General features: G+C 33.0%; 3 protein-coding genes across 4 annotated transcripts; 1 reads left to right on the forward strand and 2 right to left on the reverse strand.

The window, feature by feature from the left end:
• Positions 1-338: 338 nt before the first annotated feature.
• LOC140861856 (uncharacterized) lies at positions 339-1,091 on the reverse strand. The gene has a single exon (XM_073264855.1). It carries the CDS (start codon positions 1,089-1,091, stop codon positions 339-341), a length of 753 nt encoding a protein of 250 aa, XP_073120956.1.
• Positions 1,092-6,367: 5,276 nt separating this feature from the next.
• LOC140863226 (trihelix transcription factor DF1-like) lies at positions 6,368-9,176 on the reverse strand. Of its 2 annotated transcripts, none has more exons than XM_073266508.1 (2): positions 8,778-9,176; positions 6,368-8,145 (listed from the first exon to the last, which is right to left on the reverse strand). In XM_073266508.1, exons 1-2 carry the CDS (start codon positions 9,029-9,031, stop codon positions 6,591-6,593), a joined length of 1,809 nt encoding a protein of 602 aa, XP_073122609.1. In that variant the 5' UTR covers positions 9,032-9,176; the 3' UTR covers positions 6,368-6,590. The 2 variants fall into 2 exon arrangements, with proteins under 2 accessions (XP_073122609.1, XP_073122610.1); XM_073266509.1 differs by lacking the exon at positions 8,778-9,176 and adding an exon at positions 8,590-8,671.
• A 9,400-nt stretch (positions 9,177-18,576) lies between these two features.
• LOC140866829 (sm-like protein LSM3A) lies at positions 18,577-20,567 on the forward strand. The gene is made up of 3 exons (XM_073271883.1): positions 18,577-18,745; positions 19,778-19,873; positions 20,283-20,567. Exons 1-3 carry the CDS (start codon positions 18,629-18,631, stop codon positions 20,361-20,363), a joined length of 294 nt encoding a protein of 97 aa, XP_073127984.1. The 5' UTR covers positions 18,577-18,628; the 3' UTR covers positions 20,364-20,567.
• The last annotated feature ends 208 nt before the right edge of the window (positions 20,568-20,775 follow it).

Here is a 20,775-nt window from a genome sequence, read left to right on the forward strand (position 1 = left end):
ACCAGAGGAAAGGAGGGGAAATCGGTGCACAGAATGAGGGCTCGGACCCCTTATTTATAGACGGCGATCGGAACGTCTGATCCCTCATCGGAACGTCCGATCGCGAACGGAGCGTCCGATCGTGACATCGGAACGTCCGATGTCACCTCACGTGTGTAAGTAGTGACGTCATCTTGCTGACGTCGGTGATGACGCCAGCCCTAGCCAGAACGGAACCTTCGATCCTCCAACGGAACGTCCGATCCCGATCGGAGCTTTCGATCCGTGCTTCGGAGCTTCCGATCCACTTCGGATAATTTTAGACAAAATTTAGTAATTAATTTCCTTAACTACCTTGATTAATTGCGGGTCACTACAGGCTCTACCAAGTTTGCCTTTGCTTCCATCGGCATCTTACCAGCTTTGATCTCCGCTTTGCGATTGTCTTCCTCAATTCGCAGCCTGTCGATCAAGTCTTCGAGCCCCATTTTCTTGCGTTTGTGCTTCAAATAATTCTTGAACTCCTTCCATAAGGGTGGCAGTTTTTCGATTAATGCAGCCACTTGGAAGGACTCACTGATCATCATCCCTTCAGCCATTATATCATGGAGGATGATTTGGAACTCTTGCACTTGGCTAATCACCGTCTTGGCATCAACCATTTTGAATTCGAGAAACTTACCGACTACAAACTTCTTCGTGCCAGCATCCTCTGTCTTGTACTTCTTCTCTAAGGATTCCCACAGTTCCTTAGCTGTCTTGGTTGCAGAATATACACTATACAGCGTATTGTCCAACCCATTCAGTATGTAGTTTCGGCACAAGAAGTCGCTGTGACACCATGCATCGAAAGCAGACCTTGTTTGTGTGTCAGCATCCGGTGTCGGAACAACAACTTCTTCCTTCAAAAACCTCGCAAGATGAAGTGTTGAGAGGTAAAACAGCATCTTCTGCTGCCATGTTTTGAAGTCAGTACCAGAGAACTTTTCAGGTCTCTCGGCATGCGCATTAGAAGCAGCAGGGGCCGTGATAACAGGCGGCGGCGTAACAGGGGGCGGTGGTGGGGGCGTAACAGAGGGCGGCGTGACTTTGGCAGAAGGATCAGTAGCCATCATACGAAATCTGTCTTAAACTTGTTATCAAAAGTATCACGAACAACCTCAGTACGCAATCAATGGCACAACAACAGCGAGTCGAGAGTTTAATCTCTATCTTTAAGACATATTTGCCCCGCCTAGGTGTTTACGGGTTTAGCGCAAAATGTCTCCCAAGATAAAACGCTGACAGCTTTGAGTAGTAACACTACAAACTCAAAGAACTTCGAACACAAAGTGTTTTGAAGAAACTCTTTAACGAAGAGAAATGAGAGAGATCAGAACTCTCTATGCAAGACAATAGAAAAAAGGAATGAGTGAATTGGTGAGAATGAATGCAAGTGGGGCTGTCTATTTATAGACGTTGGACAGTTGCATGCGGACAGATGCATCAGTTGGATGCACACTCAGCCGAGGAGACGCAATGGTTCGGCCTGAAGAGACGCACCGGTTCAGCCGAAATGACGCACCGGTTCGGACCAAAAGTCACGCCTGTTCAGACTGGATGGTTGCACTGATTCGGAAGCAAAATAAATATTTATTTGATTTTTGTCCAAAAAAGCTATATTATGTCAAAGCCCAGCCCACGCCGAGCCGGTCGGACGGCGGCGGCGCGCGCGCGTATGGCTAATGGTTCGAACCTAGCCTAGACTAGGTCCGCTCCCCTTAACAAACATGGGTACCTCCTGGGGCCCCAACCCATTGTCTCAATTTAGGCTATATATTTAGACATATATTCCCACATTTTACTAATGTGGGACAATGAGCATTTATCTCATTCACCACCAATTTCCCAACATTTGTCCAAACAAATTTTCCAACAATTACATATTTAATAGAGTAATTAGTAGTAGATCCGGATAAAAGATCACTGCATTGTTATGCTACATAAAAGAAGCTCGACCATTAATGATGATGAATTTTACCATAATTTAAAATCTAACTATGGTCCTCATAAATAATCATCAGATTTTATTTTCCCTCCTATCATTAATTTCACACGAACATCCACACCGCAATTATATATAATTTCTCAATTCGGCAGCTCTTAAATTTTTTTCTCCTATAATCTAATCTATATGTGGAAAAAATTGTTACTCAAAGAAGTCATGAAAGATTTCAACTTTTTGAATGTTTTTCCCCTCAAAATATTTTTCAAGTTACTCATGCCACTTGTCAATTCGACCAACATTTTATATCGAGATATTCGAGTAAAAAATTTTGGAAGTAATTATGTTTATTTAATTTTGAAAAGATCTGGACCACAAAAATAGTGAGCCCGCTATTTAATAAACGTCATCTCAGTGTTTCAATAAAATGGAAAGAATAATGGGGCATGTCCAAAAGTCAAGTTTTATGGACTAGGGTGAAAGATGTAATAAGTTATTTTTTCAAGTTCTTAATAATTGTTTTATGGCCACTCTTCATAATTCCACACTTTAAATTATCAAATACTATGTAAAACTAATCTGTGTTATTTATTAATAGAAAGATATGCTAATATTTATCATTATAAAAACAACACAGATTATATTACAGCTACAGATCAAAGTTACTATAAAGTATAACCTATATACATTATATATTAATTTATTTTTCAATATATATATAATTTTAATTTAATTAATTGGAAAAACATTGGGAAAACAATTGCAATGGGATGGGACTGAAAAGACAGTTTGGGAATTACAAAAGAATTAATTAATATGGGTGGATATTATTATTATTATTATTATAATTTGTCTCAGAAAGATACGTTAGTGAGTGAGTGCAAATGAATTGTCGATGGTATGCATGACACATTTAGATGGTGACAGCGCATTTGAGTAGGGGCTGACAATTGGGGATTTTTCAAAATTTTTAACTAAATAACAACAACATTTCGATATCAAGTTGAAGCTAGGGATAACTAATTACATTTGTTATTTTTCAAATAATATAAATAAAAAATATATATAAAAAAATTGAACCGTAAAATCGTCTCACATATATAAAAAATTATCACACGTACCCATTTGCAAGTTTCATTCCAAAAATCAATGTCAATATCCAAAACCATCAAATGAGAAAATTTCGACAAAAATCATAGAACAGTAAAAGAAATGAACAAAATGAAAAAAAAAAAAAATGTACTTACATGAGTAAAACTACAATTCAATAGTACCAAAAAAAACCATATAAATTACATAACTGAAAAGATGAAGTTACTGTTAACTGGATCAAGGATTAAAATATATATATATATATATATATATATATATATATATATATATATATATATATATGGCCTTCAAAAAATCATTTCTATCATGAATCATCCCTGCCCACAAGAAGTAATTTTAGACCGGCATGCATGCTGGTTCTTTTTAAAAACAAAATAAAAAAAATTTGTTTGGAGTTGGAAAAATATTTTAGGCGATAGGGAAAAAAGAGAAGAAGTTTTTCGTTTGGGAAAATAATCTAAGAATAATTTTTTTGGCGGAAATGAACGAATCATGATATTAATCTGCAGTATTTTTGTTTTTAATTTGTTTATAAATGATGAATAAAATTAATGAAAAATAGTTTTTTCCCCACTTATTTATGTAATTTTGAGTTTTGATACATTATTTTTCAATTATAATGTCACTGAGACCGGAAATGAACCTTGTTAGAGTGTGTTGAGATTGTTCCTCTAAAGATAGATTTTTTCAATTAAACATCTTTCTAGGTTTTGCTTTAATTTGGTGTAAAGGGGGAAAATGAAATCAATCTAATTGTTAATATTCTAAATAAGACCAGCTATAAATGGCTTGAAATAATTAATGATAATGAATTGTATAGGTTCAAAATATTAATAATTAAACAGGGTTGATAAAAATGTAAATATTTTTATCTGCCATATATTTTCTTTAGATTGAGATGTGTGTTTTTTTTTTTAAACTATGCTACAGTATCTGGAGTGTTTCTCCCCTTTATTTCAATAACATTATATCATGTAGGACTCTTATATTGTTATGAAAATTGACATGTGTGTTGATGATTTAATGGTTGATATTTGACTACATCATGAGGGAAAAGTACTTCAAATGTAGCATAGAATAATCATGCTTATTAATATCATATACTTAATAAAAACATGTTCTAATTTAGGTACTAATTTTATGTCTTCAATCTTCCCCTATGTAAGAGAGAATTATTAGATGAATGAATTGCTTGCTTTAGATCTAAAATAATCGGACAAAAATCATGTCTCTTTCCGGCCTCTTTTTTAAATAAAAGAATAGGAAAGTAGTTATAAATCCACATTGATATTTTTGTGAGGGTACTTCTTCCATTTCTACACACAAAATGACTCGTCATCTAACAACTAGCTCAAATTAAATGTTAATACCTCTTCAATTAACCTAGAGGTTATGTCAAAGTGCGAATATATACGCACGACATTTGAAAATGGCCAATAATTTTAGAGGGATATGTAAAATAAAATTATGCATATATATATATATATATATTCTGTAAAGTAAATAAAGAAATAATATACCTGGTCGTAACTAAAAGGCATCACACGAGGAATCTATAATATATATCAATAAAAAATGAAATGTATCCTTTCACGAAATTGTTCATGATATATTTCATCCTTACAATGTCAGCCAGTTCAAAAAGAAAAGAAAAAGTCAATGGCAATTTACGATATCATTTAATTTCAATAAATATTTATTTAGTATTTATTATTGAATAAATACGTGCCATAGTGTCAGGGTGCAAACTCTAATAATACAATGCAGTAAATACCAAATCATGCCTCAAGCTAAGTAAACTAGAAAATAAGGAATTCAGACATTTCACATGGGAAATGTCTCGTATTGTACCACTCATATATATTGTATTCCTATGGTATCTTCAGAAATTCGTTGAATTCAGCTTTCCTAAAAATTTATTCGGCCCTAGCTTGTGAAGCTTTATTTACTTTCAAAATTCTTGATTAATTAAAAAAATAAACGAATTCTATGAATTTGTTTAAATCATAATTATAAATATATTACGTTCTAATCTAATTACTTGTTCCATTTGTTATTATATATAATTGAGTGATTATCTAAATTTTTTTACACAAATGGCTTCTTGTGATCTTAATATCTTATTAGCTAGGATAAATTAACTCAATTGTTCAGAATAACTGATGCATTATATAATGATAATAAATCGAAATACTTAATAATACAATGGTGCATGAAACCAATACTTTGTAAAACTTAAGTAGAACGGTGTCTAAATTAATTTGGTCTAAGTTGATCATCCATTCTTGTGTTATTATTATTTTAAAAAAATTCAAATTAAACATGGTTTAACTAGAATTTACGTGTAGATGATGTGTTTTAATTAGGTTAACCCCATTTACTTTTCGTATAAAACATTGATATTTTGAAACCGAAACCAAAATGAAAGAGGCAGCCTTATAGATATTCCAATATTCTCTCTTTTTTTAGGGCTTGCTTACTACATGAAAGCTTTGTTCTTCAAGATTAGGGTTTCGTACCATCTACTTAATCTATTTGTTAATTCAACAAGTTTAGCATGACCTAAGACACACAATCTGCGTCACAAATTTTCATTCTCACATTTGTACTTTATTTCACTTTCCATATGAATAAATATAGATACACGTGTATACGTGTATATATATTTCATTATTTTTTTAACTTTTTTTTATTTATTACTTATAAATGAAACAAAGTATGTGTAAAATGAGAACGGGAGAGTTCTGGATTGCAAAACTTCCTAAAAAAAACCTAAAACTGAGTATAGGGATTTTTCTTTCGTCCCACGTCATTTGGGATATGTTCAAATCAAACAAGAAAGTCGTTTATTAATTTTCTTTAAAAATTTTAATTAATAATAAATTGAGATAAGTGAAATGACTAATCTGAATAAGTATTTTAATTAACCTTATTGAGACAATAATTGTAATTTGGCAATCATGAAGCCCTTCTTTACACATTTAATCTCATCAATGAAAACAATAAAAATACATAATGTTTGACATTTACACTCAAAAAAAAAAAAAATGAAAAAGAAAAATGATGAAAAAAAAAATACACTATCCATATCCCCTTATTGGTTCTTTGGATTGAAAGCTCCCCCCCCCCCCCCCCCCCCCCCCCCCCCCCCCCCCCCCCCCCCAATTTCTCTCATTTTATTTATCTCCAAAATAATAAATAAATTATAAACATAAACTTATCTAAAAAAAAAAATGTAATAACTCCTATAATAATAACCTTACAAAAACAGCCCCCCACCCAACCCCACCCCAATATATTTGTTGCCGTAATTTTACATTTTCACCGCCGCCCCCGGACCCCATCGGACTGCCAGCCGGTTTTCTGTCCCGCCACCTCTGACACCTCCTGCAGTTCTATACCCCACCGCACTTCTCTATTTTCGCAGCCACTTGCCTTCATTTTTTCGACACCCGAAAGCTAACTAAAGCCCAATATCCTAGCTAGCTCTTCTTGATCACTTCGATCCTTCACTTCATTCTGTCGTGTTTGTCATCGAAGATGGCTGCTTGTTCGTGACTATTTCATAGCCTCCTGCATCTTCTTCATCTTCATCATCTACATCATCGTCATCTTCGTTATTCTCGCTTTCGTTGTCTTGATCTTGATCATGCATGGTGCTGTCTTGATGTGGATTCGGCCATTGCTGTTCGGGTCTGGCCATTATCGGCACCATTGGGTTGTCTTGTTTCGCAGATGTGTAGTCGAGATTGAGTGAGGAGTTATCGTTCTTGTTTTTCTCTCTGTGTAAAGCTTCGAGCTGGTGGAAGTAGGGGCAAGTCTTGGAGTCTTCGGGTCTCTTCTTGCTGCTTTCCTTTACCTTCTTGTAATACTTGTTGATATTCTCCCATTTCTCCTTGCATCGCTTGGAGCTTCGGCTGTATCCCATTTTGCTCATGCCGGCGGATATTTCTTCCCAAAGGGGTCCCTTGGGCCCGTTTTCTTGGTACTTGAGATCGAGATTGGTTCGGAGTTTGATCAGTGCTTCGATTTCCGTTTTCGGCCACCGTGAGGAGCTCGTCGGCATGAAAGTACCTTCGCTCCCGCCGTTGTCTTTTTTCGATATTTTTGTGGAGGCGACTGTAACTACCGGAAGTGCTGGTGGTTCTGGTGGTAGCGGAAGAGGGAGAGGGGATTGCTGCGGCGGAGGCGGAGGCGGAGGTGGTGGTGGTGGTGGTGGTGCGGGTACTTGACGAGGTGGGGGTACTTGAGGATGCACTGCTTGTACTGTTGCTGCTGTGATGTTTGGGATTTGTAAATTGTGCTGCTCGCTTACCTTTTGCAAGAAGGCGATCACCGCCGCGTCTTTGGCGGCGGCGATGGATCTCTCCTGGACCAGAAGATCGTGTTCCCGATTCATTCTAGCTGTTTCTTGAATCCTCCACGCCTCCTCTCTCGCCATACGATCCCTCTCCCGTTTCTCCAGCGTTTCCAAGAATTTCTTCTGCAACTCCTCCTGCTTCTGAACCACTTCTTTCATCAACCTCTCGAAGAAATCCTTCCATTTCCTCTTCTTCCCCCGCCGCCTCTGTATGTCCTCGTCGGAAGAAGTGGATGAAGACGAAGAATCGGAGAGCAGGCTCGTCAAAATATGATGAGAGGATTGAAAAGGGAGATTGGAAGCATTCATGGATGGTTGAAAGGGAGGAGGAATAATATTATTGATTGGATTGTGAGAAGTTTGTATACTTGTGTTTGGTGGCAGCATACTTAAAGGGTTTGGACTAATGGATGGAACAGTAGTACTAACATGTGATGGCATTGGGAAATTGGCGGCGGCATTAGGTGGTGGTGGTGGTGGTGGTGCCGTCATTGTGGTGGTGGGCGGAGGCTGAGTCCGGGGCGGAGGAGGGGTGAAGGGAAGCGGCGGACTGGTTTCCAACGCCTGTAATTGATCGAAAAAACGATAAGTTTTGCCGTCCGGCTTAGATGCACGGCCATCTTTTGTTCTTTTATGATACTTGTACACGTTCTCGAATTTTTCTTTACATTTCTTGGCACTTCGATGAAATCCAAGCTCCGCCATTTTCCTGATAACAACAGATGTAGGAAAATTTAATTAATTAATAAATAAATATTACCATTCCAGCTCCATTTGTGTTCTCGAGATCGTATCTTGAATTATATCTTTAATTAATAAAACGAAGCTGGAATAGTGATTTATTACATAAAATAAACACAAGAAATTAACCAAGTACTCCACCCATAATTCAAACAAAAAAAAAACAAAAAATTTATAAAGAGAGAAATCAAGAATAAACCCGACTTGAATTGTTCAAAAAGTATTACAGATTTCCAGGGCTTCCAAAATTATATTTCATCAGATCATCTGAATTGTTCTTTACTTGAAGAAGAAGAAGAAGAGATCAATTCAAGTTGAAGAATACAATTCATATATTCGTTTTCACTTTTTTTTTATATATATATATAAAAAAGAAGAAAATATATATTGAACAAAAACGAAGAGCGAAAACCTGGAAAATTAATGAACTCCACAAACAAGAGCTGCTGTATTGAATGTGAAATGAGGCGAGGGACAAAAGACCCTTTTAATTAAAAGAAAAAAAAACAATAATTCAATGGAAACTGTGATCCAGAATCGCCATTATTACTGAAAATTGAGGAAATGGTAATAGGTAGAGAATAAATAAAAGAAATTAACCTGGAAACTTCATCCCATAATGGACCTTTGAGAGTGGAGTCTCGAAAAGCAACATCCATATCAGAACGAATTTTGAGCAAAGCCAAAGTTTCTTGCCTCGGCCACCGGTTCCCACCGCCACTCCTCTCACTATCCTCACCAGGAATCGAGCTGGATGCACCCTGCACCTCACTGCTGCCACCACTAGCTCCACCACCCTCCGCCACAGCGCCGTCACCGGAGCTGCCCATGAGCCCAGAAACGCCAAGCATCATGTAGCTAGAGGAGTCTCTTTCCAGCTAGCTACCAATTACCAGCCCAATAAATAAATAAAAATAAAAATAAAATTATATATCACCAAAATGGGTGAATTCTGTGCGTTTTATGAAGATGAGGGGTGTGGTTAATTTATTTAATTTATTTCGGTGGGATCTGCCTGTCCATCTCACACCCCCCCTTAAATATATATATATTTTCAAAAAAAGAAAAGAAACTGAGGAATCTTTATCATTTTTCTTGCTTTGCCCTCTCTCTTTGGTAAACAAAACTTTTACTTCATATCATATACTTACCTTCCTCAGTAATTAACAGCATTACAAATAAAAATAAAAAATTATATTACAAACCTTCTGCATGCATACAAATTACAATCACAACTCTTCTCCTACAATATATTAATATAATAACCTTCAAGTACAATCCTTGTATACGTATATGCGTATGTATACTGTATACAGTAAATGTTCGGGGTGGGGGTGGGTGTTAGGGTGTAACAGCTGCATATGGCGACGATGGTGATAATAAGTTGGTTTTTGTCTGTCCAGCTAAATATAGTTAAAAGCCGGCCCATGTAGGTCACCTTTGCTTTTTTTAAGTTTTGGATTTCAGTGGTTGTTTTAGCCTTTACACTCCCGGGTATTTTTATCCATTTACTATACTGCCCTCCTCACATTTTCCAATCAAATTTAATTACATTGACAAATTTCCTTCATGCCATACGTTACGTATTCAATTTTTTATTATTATTATTATTGTTTTATAGTGAAATATTTTTTATTTTTATTTTGGATTATAATCATATTTGAGATTCTGTTGAGAGCTGTTTTTCTTCCTTTTTTCCAATCTTTTTTTTTTCCTCGAAATTTGTTGAAAGATACAGACATACAGTCATTTGATTATGTTATAATTTTGATCAATTTTATCGATTTCTTCCCAAAATCATTTAACTAAATGATCCATATTATTTTTAAAATTTTCACAACGTAATTATAAATTTTAACAATGATATTAATAATTTAATTAGATGATTTTGATGCACCAATACGTACAATATTAAAATGGATGTTTTGCCTAAATTTAAGCCAAGTGAATAGTTTGGACATTCTTATCATATCATTCATAGGAAAGGGGGAATTGCTTGAACAAAATGGATGGATTCCTTTTGTTTGTTTCTGACCATAATGCCCTTAGCCGAATTGTTGCTTATACATAATTATTAGGGGTGTGAATTGCAATTTCGAAAATGTATAAATTATTCGAAGGGGGGAGCGTGGAGGATACGGTAGTTGTGCCGCCACGTCGGGCGAAAGTATTGAGGGCGACTTTTGCAATTTGACGAGATTTATTGTAAATCATATTATGGGGTTAAAAAGAGATTAATTAGTTAATTATTTGATTTATAAAAAAAATGAGAGAGGGGGCGTGGGATCCATGGAGTTGAATTGATGTAGTTAGATGTAGGTCATATTATTAGCCAAAGTCATTTATGAATAGAAGTAAATAGTGTCCAATTCCGTTAGGTTTTGCAACCTACCATCATAAATAGAATGCCATTTCAACTTCTTCTTATTTTTTTCCCCCTTGAAAAAATAAAATGCATGAATATACGTCTTTCAACTTACAAATTATTCTCCAAACTTTTTGGTTGATATTTGTGAGAGTAATAAACAGTAATAATTAAATGAGCTAGCAATTGGGCTCAACCAATAAAGTCAAAGATATGTGAACATTTTTACTTTATGATGGATGATTCATGAAAAAGTTAAAATTAAATTAATTGAAATCGATGATATATTAATATATAGTAAAGAGATAAGAACAAAGAAATTGATTGCGAGATGGATCGGTTAATTAAAATCTTCAATGGTAAATGAATGTCAACTCGTAGATGGGGAGGGATTTTTCTTTTTTCACTTTCAAAATGTTAATTAATTTCCCATTGCAACTTGATTAATTTTAATTAATAGGTGGATGGATGTGCACGTATTAATTTAATTTTACACGTGTTATTTGAAATTGGAAAATTCCTTTGTGTAGAAAAAAAATAATATTAAATGATGGGTTACCCCATTTATCACGTTAAGGTGACAAATTTTACTTGCTACATTTCCTGAACAATTCATTTAAAGGATTGTTTAATAAAAAGAATTAATCAATGTAGGATGATTTTGAGTATTGAAATGGTATAGCGCGCGATGCATAGAAATTTTATTTTAATTTATTTTTTTTAAAAAAATTATAATTGACTTGGTGCGAATTAGTAAAACAGGTATTGAAAAACCCGATTGGAAAGGGTTTTTGTTTTAGACATTTTCGACGTAAAATGTGCTTCTGCTAGAGAACTTGTGGCATATATATTATGTAGGGGTGGGTTTTCGATATACCGTATAAAATATATTGGTATGAAAAAAATTCATACCGATACCGATATCGAAATTCCAAAATTTTTGTATAGAAAAAATCCATACTCATATCATATAGATGCCGAAAAAAAATTCGATAAACCAAAAAAAATGTCTATATAATGAAAAAATTTCGGTACGGTATGCCAAAAAGTCGATATTTTGGTTCGTTATCCCAGCCTTAAATTATTATGTACCCAAATAATAAATTTTGCACGATATTCCCCTACTAATATCCATATCCATTTCACAAAAATTCCAAATAATGAAACTTAACAGTATCTTATATAACTTGGCTCCTCCAGGATTTCAAGACATACAAATTATTTTACACTGCCTGAAATATTTATTCAAGTTCTATTCGACTTTTGTGGAAAATTTTGTATGTGTGTGTGCGTATGCGTGCGCGCGTCTTTATGAACATATTACCCCGACCTCAATTATTAAATTAGAAGGTTGAGTATGATTGATATTTCAAAGATTGGATTACTCCGATGGTCTAAGGTGACCATTTATTTATTTTATTTTATTTTAAAAGAAAGATAACTCATCAATGGACCATCTCATAAATAATGCAAAAAACAGTGGACCCGGCAATGAATAAACCATTAAATGCACAAATCAAGAATAATTAGGCTATATTTGGTTATGGTTTCAAAAATATTTATTTACAATGTGTGTGTGTTTTTTTTAGAAACATGAAATATGTAGGTTATGTACATTTAAAAAGTACACAAATATATTTTTTTAATTATCGTTTATGTCATGCCATATCATAGTGTATCTGGTTTATTCATATATTCTCGAAATTCAAAATTTAATACGAAATTCCTTGAAAATAAATTCCATTAAATTATTTCCATATGGTTAATTTTCTCGAATTTGATTCAAAACAAAATGTTGAAATTCCTTTAGAACACATTCTCACCAAGTTATCGTTGCGTGGACAAGCTATACAAGAAAAAATGGGGGAAGTCCAATAATTTATCGCATGGGGGGTATAATGGTCAAATCACAGGAAAACGAAGTAAGATATACGCAGGGGCATAATGGTAAAAGAGCATGGGAATAATAAGAGGTAGAGAAGTAAGGTAGGTAAACATCAAAGGCGCAAATGGGCACCCCCTAACATTTGTCTACATTTTTTGAGGTGAATCGTACGTAATTATTCATCATTACAATTAGACTATTCCCATTATTTTATCCCTATACATACATAATTGCATGTTTAAATATAAAAATTCATCCAGTTTCTTAGAAAAAAATTACAATTTTAAAATTTTAATTTGATGATCATATTTAGCAATCTATAATTTATATATACATATATATATATAGATGAATGTAAATGTGCATACATATATATTACAAGTTAAAAGTAGGTTTCTATCCATCCGGTTCATATATACAACAAAAAATAATATTTTGACATAAAAATTATATTTTTCATATGTCATATGACTCATATCATATCAAACAAAAACTTCGTCTCACAAAATTAAATCACATAATCGTCTGATTGGAGTTTTTTTGTTATAAGTTAAATGTGTGTATATATGTATGTATATTTGCAGAAAGGAAAAAAAAATCATTTACTTGGTGTTTATTTATATTATATTATATTATATAAAATATGTGCTTCGCTGGCTGTGGGCTTCTTTAATGTTAAGAGATGCTCCCCACTTGCATCCGAATTTACGGCTTGTATAAGTCATTGTTTCTCTGTCACACAATAACCCACCTTTGTATACACACATTCATTTCAAACTTATAATAAAAGATCAAATGATCCATGTTTTTTTTCTATTATTATTATTATTATTATTATTATTATTATTATTATTATTATTATTATTATTATTATTAATATTATTTTCAGTTAATTATAGTGAACAGTACATATTATTGGTGTCGCGTGTATAAAATATTCGATATTATGTTAAAAAAAATTCGATATTATTTTGTAAGCTTTTTTTTAAATAATATTATTTTGTAAATTTTTATTAATAATAAAACAGGCCATTGTTTTCCGTTATTATTTTAATCCATGGGATAGTATAATAGATTTTATAAAAAATTATATTCAATTTCAATTTGGTTTTCTTCTAAGTAAAAAAATTAATTAGTGTACTTGTGCTTTTATGCTATTTTTTGAGAACGCAATAATTAATAATAACAGCATGGAGCTAGTAAAATAAAAGTAAAAAATGTGAAATTATAGGCATTTATTTAATTTTGGTAACAAATAGGGTATATATATAATTTTTCGTAGGTCCTGAATTCCCAACTGTTACATGCTAATCACTAGTGGATCACATGGCACGACCAAATTAAGAATATGACTGCTTTGTAAATAATTGTAAAATTGAGGCAGAAAGAATAACAAAAAGAAAAGCTTAAAAGTCAAATTACAGAAAAAAGTTAGGGAATAAAGAAATTAATCATCATATTTTTTTTATATTTAAAAAAAAATCACTGCGCTCCACAGAAATCGTAGCACTGTACATGATTGTGTCGTACGCTATTTTATTATAGGGGGGAAGACAGCAAAGAAAAATTGATGATCCCAAAATATAATATTTATAATTTCCAAGAGTACTATTTTATTTGATTTGAATCATATAGATTCTTGCAATCAAGCAATATTCATTTTTTTATTTAGCTTGAGAGTGGAGAGCGGATTAAGAGATTAAATATTTGACAAATTAATTAAGGTGTAAAGTTTAAATTTCACTAGAATTACACGAATCAACAATTCCTTTGCTCCGCGGAATGTGACACTAGAAATTCAAATATATTTGTTCATGTTGCTAAAATTGCTATACATATATATATTTTTAATTACAACAAAAAGAGAGATTTTTTTTTATCGATAGAGTTCTCATTAACGTGCTGGAAGAGATTTAAGTTATCACACCGTGAAAAACATTAACGTACGATTGATTTTATCGATAAAATTCTGATCATATTGCATCTCGATATAGATTAAGTTGATCAATTAATGTCCATTGATTATTTAGAAAGTTGGATGTGTAACTTAAAAATGATTGATGTAGGTTGGACATTTAAAAATGGGCAGCACCTATGTTAATTAATTAATAGTATTTTTACATGATTAGATTATGTAAATTGGAAATATCAGCAGAGTATCACTTGCTTGATTGCATCTGAATATAAAAATATAGTATTTTTCGCATTGTAAACTGTAGCATTACATTTATTTAACTAGTTAATGTGGCAGTTACCTGCAACTATAATTAATTAATTATCTGGGGTACTAAAAGTTATTTGCATTAATATGTAATTTATAGTTTGAAAATGTACTTTTTCTGGTTATAAATTATGCGAATCTAACGTTAAAATTATTCTATACAGCATGATTGTACAACACTCGCCACATAAAGTTCATTTAATCGTCTCTCCGATCAATTCTTAAGAAAAATATAAAAAAAAATTTCCCTTTCTTTCTTTGATTTTTAAAAATATAGTAATATACAAATCGATTTAGGTACCCCAAAACTCGTTAAAATAACACAATCCATACATAGTATAAAGGCACTCTTTTATTTATTATATTCCCACTAAATGGGCACAAGTATATATATGTATGTAACATGTCACATGCAAATCAGCAACAGTGGAGTAGGCTCATAATTATCAACTATTATACACATCCGAAGTAGAAAAAAAATTTTTCATACGGTATTTTATAATGGCCAAGTTATTTATTGTCAATGGTGGACCTACGAAGGTTGAAAACCACTCAAAATTTTTATGCATAATTTTTTTAAAAAATAAATATATATATATATATATATATATATATATATATATAAATTCTGTCGATTTCAATGTTTAATTTGTTCGATTGGCATAACAAATTTTTCTCGAACCACATCAAGTGTGGATGTATATACATGTTATTTGAAAAATGAAATCTTGAAACTTAAGTTTGTTTCTTTTACTTTTATTTTTTCGGTGGGTAATTTAATTTTTTAAAAATGGGAATTCATTAATGAGTCTCAACAATAAGTAATTAATAAATAGTAGAGTTTGTGACATGTACCAATATGAGTTGTCTGGATCTAAAAATAATTGGTGGCCCATGTAGAAAAAGTTACATGTACACAAAGGTTTAATTGAACATGGTAGGCATGTGAATATGGACATAAATCATGTGTCATCCATGTGGATTTACCCTTTCATTTTATCTGGCATCAGCTAAGCAACAACCAATTGGATTCTTCCATTCTTTTATTTATTTTATTTTTCCACCCCTTATCTTTTTTCCTACTTCATTTCCCATGATAAAAACACACGTATTAATTTACACTTGCATAATGCATGAAATCACAACTTATTATAATCGAATTTATTTACTCATGTAAGATGTTATATTTTTAATTGCAAGTGTTTGTTTGCCGTTCTTGTCTAATTTTTTTTTTGTGACATCACTTTTAGCCCAAATATTCTACAATCCCCATGATCACATATTTTAGCTTTATTTCAAACAAGTTAGCGATTTAGGATCAGTTTGGATACAAAAGTTATTGACTTAAAAAACACTTAAATACGTCCAACCTTTTAAAGTTCTTTTATTAAAAAAAAATCAGAAACAGTTTTAGTGTTTGAATAAATGTTAAAAGATGATTTTTTAAATAAAAACATAAGTTGAAGCAAAAAAATAAAATTTTTGGCTTTTAAAAAAGCACTTATTTGATCTTAAATAAGTGTTTTTTAAAAAAATGCTATTGTAATAAATCGCATAACTTTTTAAGAAAAATAATTTTTTTTTTAAAAAAGTGTTTTTCTTAAACTATCTACGATTCTCAAACGGGCACTTAGTTTCGTTTGTCCCCATAGCATCATCATATAATAATAAATGTGACATGATATTTGATTTCTAGGAAATAAATGACGTCGATAATAACACAAAATCTCCGAAAATGTAAATGTATGAGTTTATTATTAATGTTTTCCGGTGTAATTAGGAAACAAAAGCATGTGAGGGTGGCTTAATTGCACACTTAAGTGGCAATTTGACGAGGCAGCTTTTACGTGACACACATACATAAATAACAAATTTGTAAAAAAGATGTAACTAAATCAGAGAGTTTAATACCAAAACATGGGGGCATGTGAAGCCTCCATTATCATCATGTAAACCACTTGCAATTGTGGGTTATAACCCATTTCGGGCCTTGCTCTTTTAATTGATTTGCTTAGCTATTTAGGCTAGCTCACTAATCAAATTATAACTATATCGCAAATTCAATATAGTTATATATATATATATATATATATATATATATATATATAGTGTTGTTTTGTTGCCCAATTTTCGTGTCCACCACCATGCCCACCTATGAGGTGACACTCATCCATTGGATGAACAATTTGTATATGATTCATCTCATCCATTGGATGATTGACACCTCATAGGTGGGCATAGAGGTGGGCATCGGAGGTGAGTAGCATAACAAAACTCATATATATATATATATATATATATATAGTTTTTTTATGGTGTCCAACACTATATGTCCACTTCATGCCCACCATGTATAATAGATGAGTTGATATATATATATATATATAGTTCTTTTATGGTGTCCAACACTATATGTCCACTTCATGCCCACCATGTATAATAGATGAGTTGACTTATACATGATGAACATGAAGTGGACATATAGTGTTGGGTACCATAAAAGAAATATATATATATATATATATATATATATATATATTGAAAAAATATACGTGACTTAAGAAAGGGAGCGTAGACGTGTTGGGGACAAGAGAACCCCACAAGGGCTCATAATGAAAAAGGAACAAAGTGAAATTCAATAATAAAATAAAGGAAAAAACAGTGCGGTAACTCTTTTCAACTAATGAAAACGATGAGTGCTCTAAAAAGGGTCACTGTTTTGGGCCCCATATGGGCCAAAGTTGAGCACTCCAAAAGCCCAATTTCAGCACTATGTAGATCCCCCATGTGCAGCTCACCAATGAGATGACAGAAATTAAACAAATTTTTCGTTTCTATTATATATAGTTGCCCCCAGAGCCTTTCATATCGTCTATTTTCTATTAATTTTAATAAATAATAAATATATATATATATATATATATATATATATATATATTTACCTTTCTTACTCATGTCACATTCAATGATGTGAGCCACTTTTGGATAAGCTCGTTTTAAAATTCTTTCTTCAAAAGCATTTTTATTATCATAAATATTTAAGACGATTTGATATATAAATTTTATGAGATCAACTTTCTACTTGATTAGAACTATAAAAAATATTATTTTATGTGTTTAAATATTACTTTTCACTGTAAATATGAGTCGAATTGATTAATTTCACATGATATTTTTTGTTTTTATGGACCAGTCAACTTTTATTAAAAATACGAATGAGGGGCGAAAAAATTCGGATACGAAATAATCTTTAGTAGCAATATTAATATTCGTCATTAAATTTACAGCCACGTTAATAATCAATCTTGCGAGTCACTAGTTTTCTATGTAAATAATTGTGTGTGTGTTACATTGACATATTTGTATGCTGAATCATGACATGGTACATAACTAAATATGGAAAGTCATATAGATACTCGAACAAACAAATACTCCAATTCGCTAATCACTGATTTTTTATTAAAAAAAAAATCATTTTGTTTTATATGTCGGAGATGATAACTATATAGTATATACACAACAATTTATTCCAAGCCAGCTTGCAAATTGCAATCAGCCTGTGGAACCTTGTGAATATGCTAGTGACAAATAGTCAACCGCAAATTTAAAGAAAATAGAATCATACCGAAATTTATAAATGGAAATTAGGGTTTAAAATTAAAAAAAAACAAAAAATTCGAATGTAGTCTCACCCATCATTTGGATGTCGACTCGAATTTAAGCTTTGAGCGCCTCTTGTTTTATACACCTGCAAAAAATGCGACTTTCAATGGAAGTTCAAAGTTGTGTGTGTGTTAATAATTAATCAATATTAATATTGCAAACATTTTAAAATTTCATAGTGCAATTAAAATTAAAAAAAAAAACGTAAAAAGAATCGCCTTAGCCATTAACACGACTTTCGTCAGGGAAGCGATTTATGGGGTTTGAAAAGGGTTCGGGGAGCATCCTGCAGAGAGGGAATAGCAAAGCAGAGAAAAATGGGGAGCGAAGAGGAGATTACAGTGAAGGAGCCATTGGACCTCATTCGTCTCAGTCTCGACGAGCGCATCTACGTCAAACTTCGCCACGATCGCGAGCTTCGCGGCAAGCTTCATGTTTGTACCCTCACTGTGACACTATGTATATGCTGCAATTTTACCTGGATTGCTGTGCTTGTTTATCCTTTCTTGGAAATAAGAAAATTTTGTTCTAATTTATAGCTTTATATTTGATTCATCCTTTGGAGATGACGGGATTAGGGGAAATTTGCGATAGTAGATGTGAAGTTGATGGGTTTCTGTCGAACCTCTCTGTTTGGTTATATATTAGGTTAATATCTTATTAAAATTTTTGGTCTTGGTTTTCTTTTCGCGTCAATTTTACGTAGTTAAAGATAAGCTATCCTAAAATATTACTTTTTGGGGGTTAACTTGACGGGATTCATGATTTTCGCAAAATTTCAAGGATTAATTTTCTGGGGATTTAGGTCAAAATGAAGTTTTTGGCTGACTGCTGCAAACTTGAGCTGGTATTTTTATAGTTTTTTCCGCAATGGTTTATCTCTTGCGAACTCCCAGACACACGAATATACATGGACCAAATAAGAGAGATAAGACTTATAGAAACACCTACATTTTGCTGCACATAGAAGCATCTTCTGGATGAGAAAAGGCAGTCCAGGCTGATATGGGGACAGCAGAGCCTCTTTTTTATGTTGGAGTAGTGGGGAGGTCCATTCACGGAGTCCTAGCCATGACCTCGTGAGCACCAAAAGCATGAGATTGAGAAGATCGCATGTTAAAACTAGGAGTAGCGAATATCATATGTTTGTTTCTAGCCTAACTTTGCTAGTGATGCAAAAATTGATCGGGGAACGGATGGCGTTCGATAACTTTTGTTATGTTATGAAGAAGTAACTTAATGTAGTTAAGACAGCATGGTATGTGTTGGTCTTGTTACCCAAGTGTGAGTACCTATCCTGGCATGAGTACCTGGGCTGGTATAGTTGAATATTTATGCTGCAATCTTTCTTAGTTTTTCTGATATTTCTCTGATACTTTTAGTAATTTAACATGGATTTTAGGTTTTGTAGTTTTAACATACGGGAAAATGTTCTTACCTCCTCAATTGTGATGAAAATTCGGCAGGCCTATGATCAGCATTTAAATATGATTCTGGGAGATGTTGAAGAGATTGTTACTACTGTGGAGATCGATGATGAAACATATGAGGAAATTGTGAGGGTAAGCGAAAATGATTTGCTTTTTGACTGTTTTTTTTTTTTTTTTGGTTATAGTCAGCATATTAAGAAATCGGCCTCTGCATGCTAATTATGCACTGTCTCGTATGATTGTACCAGTAGCCTGTGACTAATTTTCCCCCGGGACATTGTGATCCGTCCAGATAACATAAATTATTTAGAAATTAAGGTTTAAAAACTAATGGAACCAATTAGGCCAAAAACATGGTAATTAATATTGAATTTTGTTCTGGACTCGTCGTCACCACATGTTATTAGGAAGGTTTAATGATGTATATTCATCAAACACGGTGGGAACAAAACTAGAACATGAATCCCACCGTGGGATTCATGTTGTAGTTTTGTAAACCTGTTTCGAGTGTATCTGATTTCAACTTTGGTTCTCCTTGCAGACAACCAGGCGTATGGTACCATTTCTATTTGTCAGAGGAGACGGTGTCATTTTGGTTTCGCCTCCACTGCGAACAGCCTGATTCAGAGGAAGATCAAGTGATTGCAGCTCAACACTTGGAAGGGACAGTTATTTTGTGCAACCTTGATTTTTGGAAATTTTCTCATGTACACTAGAAGGAATTGGTTGAATTTCGTGAGTGGCGTAGTGATTTGTGTGCACAAAATTAATTCAGATATTATTATCGATGAATTGAGGTATAGATGCATAAACCTCAATTTCTAGAGGTTTACTTTTTCCTTTTTTTTTCCTTGTTTTTTTTAAACAAAAAGTTCGACGCACGCATGATCCGGTATGCACATCTAAAACTAAACCACCGAAAATAATTTCAAAATTCTCCTAACAAAGATTTTTGAAGGTTTTAAAAAATTTGTTTTATTTTTAATTTTTTCCCCCTTCTTGTGCTGCCGCAGATTTTTGTTTGCTGCAAGTTA

Source organism: Henckelia pumila, chromosome 4, assembly GCF_033568475.1.
Source record: "Henckelia pumila isolate YLH828 chromosome 4, ASM3356847v2, whole genome shotgun sequence".
NCBI lineage: Eukaryota > Viridiplantae > Streptophyta > Magnoliopsida > Lamiales > Gesneriaceae > Henckelia > Henckelia pumila.